The 9150-nt window shown below is 34.5% G+C and overlaps 1 protein-coding gene across 1 annotated transcript; it reads right to left on the reverse strand.

The window, feature by feature from the left end:
- Window positions 1-4782: 4782 nt before the first annotated feature.
- LOC135139966 (uncharacterized) lies at window positions 4783-7160 on the reverse strand. Its single transcript, XM_064070336.1, has 4 exons — window positions 6900-7160; window positions 5766-5944; window positions 5213-5685; window positions 4783-5150 (listed from the first exon to the last, which is right to left on the reverse strand). Exons 1-4 carry the CDS (start codon window positions 7158-7160, stop codon window positions 4783-4785), a joined length of 1281 nt encoding a protein of 426 aa, XP_063926406.1.
- Window positions 7161-9150: the final 1990 nt, after the last annotated feature.

The raw sequence follows: 9150 nt of genomic DNA on the forward strand, positions 1-9150 counted from the left end.
GTGAAGAGCAGATTACCCTCAACCGTCGGATAGCCGTGTCATTAGCCGCTGCAGCAACGCGGCGGCCACCTTAAAGACGTCGGCGGCGGCGTAAATATTTTCGACGATCGGTGGCGGTGGCGGCGGCGACAAAAAGGGGACGGTCGCGCGATATTAATTATCCCGGCGGAATCAACACATCCTTGGAGACACGTCAACAATGACTCCGTAACAATGGTTTATTATAACTAGTATCGCTGTAATTAATGATGCACAAGTATGGAAATGACTCGCTGGCTTTTGTCTGTAATTATATCGGGTCTAATGAGTTTAAAGTAGCCTTATCGCGGTAGAGGGCGCCGGAGTTGGTGGTGACAAACGGGGGGGTGGTGAGGAGAGAGGGAATAATGGATATGTTAGAGGATTTGGGTTCGGGAAGGTGGAGCCGGTCCTGGTAGAAGTAGAATTTCAGGGAGGGAAAACGATACTTTTCGAAATTGTGAAGTTTGCAGATTTTTTAATAACGATTTCTAAGCCAAAATAGACCCTAAAAGAGGCGATTTAGGCCTGAAAAATGTCAAAATAGGAGCTTTAAGCAAGTTTTGGAGACGATAAAATCCCAATCTTCGCTAAAATTTGCATAGATATTAAAAATAAGTTAATTTGCAGCAGATTTTTTTGGTTTCGTCTGTTAGGACATTGTTATACGTAGAGAAGAATCTCTCAACGTCACACGATGTTAAAGGAGAATATTTAAAATTAGCAATTTCAGTGGATTTCATTTGTAAATCTTTTTCTACATTTTACATTTTCGCCTTGTAATACTTTACTGACAAGAATAATAGATAAAGAAAAGGGAGAGAAAAGAGGATCAAAAGACAAAGCAAATAACAAAGAAGGGAAAATATTGTGGTAGATAATAGAAGAAATGGGATGGGAAATTTTGAATGGAAACAAGGAAGGAGATGAAGAAGGAGAATGGACGTACGTAGGGGCAAGGGAAGAATCAATTATAGGCTATGAGATTGTCAGCGAAGAGACGTGGGAAGAAACAGAGAGTTTCAAAGTGGGGGAAAGGGTAAAATCAGACCACATGCCATTAGAAATAAAAACCAAAGGAAAAGAGCAAGAGTACGATAAACAGGAGTGAAGAAGCGAAAGAAAAGAAATCGAAAAAAGAATATAGGATGAAGAGGGAATTCAAAGATACAGAAGTAGAATAGAAAAAAGAAATTCGAAGTAAAAGAAGATATAGAAGCTAAGATAGCAGAACTGACCAACTTAATTGTAGAAGCTACGGAAAAAAGAAAGATATACATATGGCAAGAGAGGAATAATGGATGGAACGGAGAATGTAGTGAGTTGAAGAGAAAAGCAAGGGAAAAATTAAGAAATTGGAAGAATAACAGGGGAAGGAAAGAAGAATACTTAAAAGCAAGAGAAAATTATAGGAGAAAATGTGTAGAAAGAAAAGAGAAAAACGAGCAGAAGAAGAGAAGACAATAAAGTCCCTGAAAACAAAAAAAGAAGTTTGGAGATATATAAACAAGGAACGGCGAAGGAAGACTGAAGTCAGTAGGAAAATCAAAGTACATGAATGGAAAAGACACTTTATAGAATTATTGGGAGGTTGCGAGGAAAAATGCTGCAAAATAAATAAAGGAATCACAACGACGGAAGAAATGCGGAGAGGTTCGGAAATAACAGAAGATGAAATAGGAAGACATATTGAAAGACTGAAAAGAGGAAAGGCACTAGGAGGGGATGGAATCCAGAATGAAGCGTGGATGTTCGGGACAGAGGGACTGAAAGAAAGGATATGGGAAGTGGTAGATGGAATTTGGAAAGGAAAAGGGTTTTCTCGGCAGTGGAGAGAAAGTATAATAATTCCATTATTTAAAAAGGGACAAAAAAGTGATGTGAAGAACTACCGAAGGATTACCTTGCTCAATACGGCGTACAAGATATACGCAATGATACTAGATGAGAGGTTACGAAAGGAGATGGAAGCAAAGGGTATGTTACCAGACGGTCAGGCAGGGTCTAGGAGAGGAAGAGGTACTATGGACAATGTGTACATCCTGCGGCATTTAGTGGGAAGAGAAATAAGGGAAGAGGGTAGACGAATGTACGCATTGTTCATAGATTTCAAAGCAGCGTTTGATTGTGTGAATAGAGAGAAAATGTGGGAGTATTTGAGGTGAAAGGGAGTAGATGCGTAACGAAAATGGAAGAAATATATTAAGAAACAGTAAGTAAGGTGAGAGTGAATGGAATAGAGAGCGACAGTTTTTATACAAATAGAGGGGTGAGGCAGGGATGCCCACTCAGCCCCACATTGTTTCTAACTTATCTAGGAGATATGGATGAAATGTTCAGAAAAGCACAGACAAGAGGGGTGGTAGTGGACAAAGAGAAAGTGTGGTCGCTGGCGTACGCAGACGATTTGGTAATTGTGGCAAAGAAAATAGAAGAAATGAAAACAATGATTAAAAGGTTCGAGAAGTACGTACAAAAAAAAGAATTGGAAGTGAATATGGAAAAAACAAAAATGGTGGTGTTTGGGAAGAAAGTAAGAAAGGAGTAGGAAGAATGCGCATGAGAGGAAAGAAGATTGAACAGATGAAAGAATTCCAGTACCTACTTAGGATATACATTAAAGAGCAATAACTCAGATAGAGCGCATATTCAAGAAATGGTCCGAAAAGCGAACAAATTGATAGGAATAATGTGGGGAATAGGACAGAGAAAATTTAGACATGATTATATGAGAAGAATGATGATGTTTGATAGTTTGATCAAATGTGTATTTATGTGCGGAGCTGAGATTTGGGGATGGGGGGAATATGAAGAAATAGAGAGAGTGCAAGAAAAATACTTAAAATGGACATTGGGATTGGAGAAGTATACGCCGGGGTATATAGGGAGAGAAGAAACAAAAAGAGAGAAAATGAGAGTGAAAGCAGGTAAAAGGGAGGTTGGATTTGAAGAGAAGTTTAGTGAGAGAGGTGATTGTAAAATATTGCAAGAATGTTGGAAAGAAATAAGAAAGGAAGTGGAAAACATGTTTGGAACGAAAGTGACAAGTATTATGAAGGAAAGGGATACACATGTGAAGAAATAGAGAGAATGAGAGAAATGGGAAGGAGTATGAAAGAAGAACTGAGTGTAAGAGATAAGGATATAGATAAGCAAGACCGCAAATCGACAATGTCGGAGTCTAGATATAATGCAGAGTATAGAAAAATAGTAAAGGATGAAGTATTAAAGTACACACAGAGACAGAGTATAAAAGAGAAAAGAATGATGGCGAGATTTAGGTGTGGAAATGAAGAGAAAGAGAATAATTTTTGGATGGATGAAACTGACAGAAGGTGTAGGATATGTTGGAGAGAGGGAGAAACAATAGAGCATATGCTGGAAGGATGTAAAGGATTGAGAGAATCGGAGGAAAGTAGGGAAACAATTATTATTATATAAAACTTGAATATTTATTTTATTTATTTATTTATTTATTTTATTGATTTATTTGTATTATGTAGATTACGTTAATTTGTACCCCTACTGGGAATCTTATTAAGCTTGTAAAGCAAATAATAAATTAATACTACTTAGTGTCCCAATTCAAATTTTTTGAATTTTGTTATTATTTGGCATTGACACCCTTTTGACATTTTCTGTATTTGCTATGATAGCTTACTAAAAAAAATTAAATTGGGCGTCGTCTCTGAGGTGTATAATATGTTACCTATGCAAAATTTGTCAGGCGTAAACAGATAAAATGAACACTCTGTATACGCTTTCACTTACAAGAAGAACTTTGAATTCTAATGTTTTTGCTGCATTTGCGACGCCAACAAAATTACACTGAACGTAACTAACTGATTTTTAATAAGGAGATTATTATAGCTATTAATGAAATTGTTGGATCATACATCATAATGAAACGCACGAGACGATGAGCTGAGTGGTTTTATCACATAGGTTTCATGTGTTACTTAATTGCGAAATTAAGGCGACTCATTAGAAGAAGTATAAGATTTTTTTTTCCTTTTTTCTGTATGAAACTGATATTAATATACCTATATACAATTTGTATTATACATCAAATTGTAGCTTTTTTCAAGTTCTCAGCCCCTTAAAACTGTTCAAACAACCCATTCAATTTTTTTTTTCAAATTCCAATTTCTAGCTAGAGCTAAAGTTTGTTTTCCTTTAGGAACATCGTTTTCTTTTCTGTTATTATTTTTAGGATAACTCAAAAAACCAACTAAAGGTCGGTTTCGTAACTTGGATTATTTGAAACGTCCAAATATTGAGAAACTGAAGTTTTAAGCCATATTTAAATTGAATGGCTGTAGGGACCAGTATTTTTTTTCGGTCAAAAACAAGTTTTACAGCGACTTTTAAGTTTAAAAATAACTTGATGAACTCTTGAAGGAATTCTATAGTTTTCCTACAGTCAGCCACATTAAACTTGCTCAACGCCAAGATAGTTGATCTAGAACTAATCAACTGGAACCACCAATGTACAACATCAATAAAAACAGCTGTCGTTAGAGAAGATTTGTCTTCTCTCCAGAGGCGGATTTAGACTGTTGGGAGCCTGATCCTATTATTTAATTGGGGCCCCATTTATGAATAGAAGTTTGTTAGAAGCATTTAATTTACACATTTTCAATACTTTAATATAAAAAAACAATAACAAAAAATACAAAAATAAAATATAATAAACAAACAGAAACAAATTATATAACAATTTTCTTGTGATGTCATTCTCAATTGCAAGAATCGACAAAGAACTTATAGTCTTTCGTTTTTCATTGTCGAACTATATTTATTTTTTATAAAATTCAATTTAGAAAAAGCTCTTTCAGCTTCACAACTGGTCACTGGCAGTGTCAAGAACATCTTAACTACTGTGTACAGATTCGGGAAAATGTCAATGAGGTTTTTTTTAAAAATGCTGTCGAGTATATCTGAACATGTTGCAGTACGTTTCTGAGCTAAGTCAGGAGAAATTTTTAAAAATTCCTTAAATTGTAAACATTCATTCTTCAATCCTAATTCGATGTCCTCATTGTAACACTGTAAAACACAGTCAACGCTGTCTTCGTCAATATGTACTACATGTTTGTTTGTAAGGTCCGTTAAGAATTTGAATTTCTTCCCTAATTCATTATATACTCGTACATAATTTCTTCTGGTGAGTTCGGTTATTAAAGTGTCCAACAATCGATTAAGAACTTCCACGAGAAATTTCTCACGACCTTGTAGTGGACTAGTCCCTGTTGTGCCGTCCGAATATTTAAAATTTTAATCCTCTTCTTCGCATTACTATAATTTTCTTTCACTTTACTGCTAAACCCCTTCGCTCGCAATTCATAGTTAATTAATTTGTCATTAGATTTTTCTCTAAGAGATTTTATAAATATTTCTAAAGATGTTATTAGTGCAAGGCCTTCGCACAAATCTAATCCAGGTTCTTGTAACTTTTTACTGACTTTGTTAATTCTTTCAAGAAGTTCTTCCCAGACGACAGTCAATATAGCGATTTCGAGTTTGTATAGCTTACCTAATATTTTTTTCGCTTCCATCTTGCAGTCATTTTTTTCTAAATTATCATTAATAATAGTTTCTGATATGGTTACAATTAAGCTATAACTTGTTTTTAACGCGTGAACAGCGTCGTATCGGCTAGACCATCTAGTTTGACTCAAACCTTTAACTGAAAGTGGCAGTTTTGCATGTTGATTTAACAAATTCCACCGGAAAAAAACACGTACAGTTGTTGTACAACCCCAAAGTAGCTGATTACATCGGGTACGACACTTCCAGCATCGACTCCCACCAAATTTAAAGAGTGAGCTGCACAGGGTACATAATCCACGAACTTGTTAATTTCCTTAACACGTGCTTGAAGTCCATTATATTTTCCACTCATATTCGCAGCATTGTCATAAGACTGCCCTCGACAATTTTTCATTGAAAGACCATTTTCTTCTAAAAATAAATGTATTGTATTAAATAAATTCTTTCCTGTGTGACTGTCAATTGGTATAAATGATAAAAATCTTTCAAAATCTTTACCTTGGGAAGTGTATCTCAAAATAATTGTCAGTTGGTCCGTATGTGACAAATCTGGACTAGAATCCACAATAATTGAATAATATTTTGTATCTGCATCGTATGTCCTCAATAATTTTTGTTCTTACTTGAGTTGCCATTATGTCGATTATCTCTTCATAAACCGTTTTAGACAAGTAACTTGCAACTAGTTGTTCGGTTTGGCATTTCACTATATGTTGTTTCAAAAAAGGATCAAATTCCGCAATAAGTCCCATAAAATTTCCATTATGTGATGACCCCATTTTTCATCATGTCCTCTAAATGACAATCCTCTTTCACTTAAAAATTTAATAACTGCCACAACTCGCATCAGGACATTGTAATAATATTCACAGTCATTTTTTATTTTTTCCTGAAGATGCTTGTCAACAACGTTTTTGTTTTCTTTGCGGGATAACCAGGTTAACAGCGCCTTTTTGTGATCCCGAGATTGTTCATGACTGTCCAAAGTACGAACTATGTTTGCCCAATCTGAATAACCACTCATTAAAGATGTTTGTGTTCTGGAGAATAATTTGCACACTAAACAGAAAACACATCCTTTGCTTTTCGAATAGGACAACCAAGATCTCGTTAATTGTTGCCCATTTTTAAACGTTTCAGAAAATATTTGTTTGTAAATTGTCTGTTTTGTCCCTTATAATTCCTGATAGACTCAGAGTAAATATTGTCTTCCCTTTTATTTTGAAAGAACGAGCTTTCTTTTGATAGGCAACTTCCGATAAAATTTTCATTGATAAAATTCGGCCATAATGCTATATCTTTAAATTTATTGTTATAATATCACTTACGATTTGTTTAACCTCATCTTTATTCATGTTTTCATCGACTGTATCGGTGACGGTGGTAGCGTAGTTGTTGCATGAAATTCCAGCAGAATTTTTCACACTTTTCAAAATAACTTCATTTTCACCAGTTGAGTTATTTGAAGTGGAAGTAGAAGGTTGAGTTGTAAAAAAACTTGTGACTTCTCGACATTTTGCTAGTTCCTGTTCATGTTGAAGCTTAAGTATCCTCTTTTGGCTTTCACTGAGGTATTTGTGCTCAGACATTTTATTTAATCAAATACCTAATGAATAAGTTGTATTATTAATATTTAACAACACGAAAATAATTATCTAAATACCTTAAACACTGTTGATTCCAAAGATGATAATATATAATTCGACGTAAACTGAATTCTGGAATTTTTAATTTTTAACACTGTAATATTCGCAGAGCAGTACACTTTTAAACTTACTGAACGAACAGAAAAGAATGAGGGAGTGAAAACAAAACGTTTTGTAAAACACTGTGCCCATCTACACCGGAAATGCCAAACCGAACAACTAGTTGCAAGTTACTTGTCTAAAACGGTTTATGAAGAGATACTCGACATAATGGCAACTCAAGTAAGAACAAAAATTATTGAGGACATAAATGATGCAGATACAAAATATTATTCAATTATTGTGGATTCTACTCCAGATTTGTCACATACGGACCAACTGGCAATTATTTTGAGATACACTTCCCAAGGAAAAGTTTTTGAAAGATTTTTATCATTTATACCAATTGACAGTCACACAGGAAATAATTTATTTAATACAATACATTTATTTTTAGAAGAAAATAGTCTTTCAATGAAAAATTGTCGAGGGCAGTCTTATGACAATGCTGCGAATATGAGTGGAAAATATAATGGACTTCAAGCACGTGTTAAGGAAATTAACAAGTTCGCGGATTATGTACCATGTGCAGCTCACTCTTTAAATTTGGTAGGAGTCGAAGCTCCAAGTGTCGTACCCGATGTAATCAGCTACTTTGGGGTTGTACAACAACTGTACGTGTTTTTTTCGGCTTCACCTCACCGATGGAATTTGTTAAATCAACATGCAAAACTGCCACTTTCTGTTAAAGGTTTGAGTCAAACTAGATGGTCTAGTCGATACGACGCTGTTCACGCATTAAAAACAAGTTATAGCTTAATTGTAACCATATTAGAAACTATTATTAATGATAATTTAGAAAAAAATGACTGCAAGATGTAAGCGAAAAAAATATTAGGTAAGGTATACAAACTCGAAACCGCTATATTGACTGTCGTCTGGGCAGAACTTCTTGAAAGAATTAACAAAGTCAGTAAAAAGTTGCAAGAACCCGGGTTAGATTTGTGCGAAGGCCTTGTACTAAGAACATCTTTAGAAATATTTATCAAATTTCTTAGAGAAAAATCTAATGGTAAATTAATTAACTATGAATTGCGAGCGAAGGGGTTTAGCAGTAAAGTGGAAGAAAATGATAGTAATGCGAAAAATAGGATTAAAATTTATAAATATTCGGACGGCACAACAGGGACTAGTCAACTACAATGTCGTGAGAAATTTTTCGTGGAAGTTCGATTGTTGGACACTTAATAACCGAACTCACCAGAAGAAAAGATGTATATAATGAATTAGGGAAGAAATTCAAATTCTTAACGGACCTTACAAACAAACATGTAGCACATATGGATGAAGACAGCGTTGACTGTATTTTACAGTGTTACAATGAGGGCATCGAATTAGAATTCAAGAATGAATATTTACAATTTAAGGAATATTTAAAAAATTCTGCTGACTTAGCTCAGAAACGTACTGTAACATGTTTAGATATACTCGACTGCATTTTAAAAAAAAACCTCATTCACATTTTCTCGAATTTGTACACAGTAGTTAAGATCTTCATGACACTGCCAGTGACCAGTTGTGAAGCTGAAAGAGCTTTTTCTAAATTGAATTTTATTAAAACTAAATATAGATCGACAATGAAAAACGAAAGACTAAATTCTTTGCAAATTCTTGCAATTCAGAATGACACCACAAGGTCAATTACGTATGACAGCGCCATACGAACGTATGCTGACATCAAATGCAGAAAGAAAATTTTTATATAATTTGTTTGTGTTTGTTTATTATATTTTATTTTTGTATTTTTTGTTATTGTTTTTTTTATATTAAAATATTGAAAATGTGTAAATTAAATGCTTCTAACAAACTTCTATTCATAAATGGGGCCCCAATT

The sequence above is a fragment of the Zophobas morio genome, unplaced genomic scaffold (assembly GCF_036711695.1).
Source record: "Zophobas morio isolate AGI-343-1 ecotype UQ-CSIRO unplaced genomic scaffold, CSIRO_AGI_Zmor_V1 ptg000038l, whole genome shotgun sequence".
NCBI classification, from domain to species: Eukaryota; Metazoa; Arthropoda; class Insecta; order Coleoptera; family Tenebrionidae; genus Zophobas; species Zophobas morio.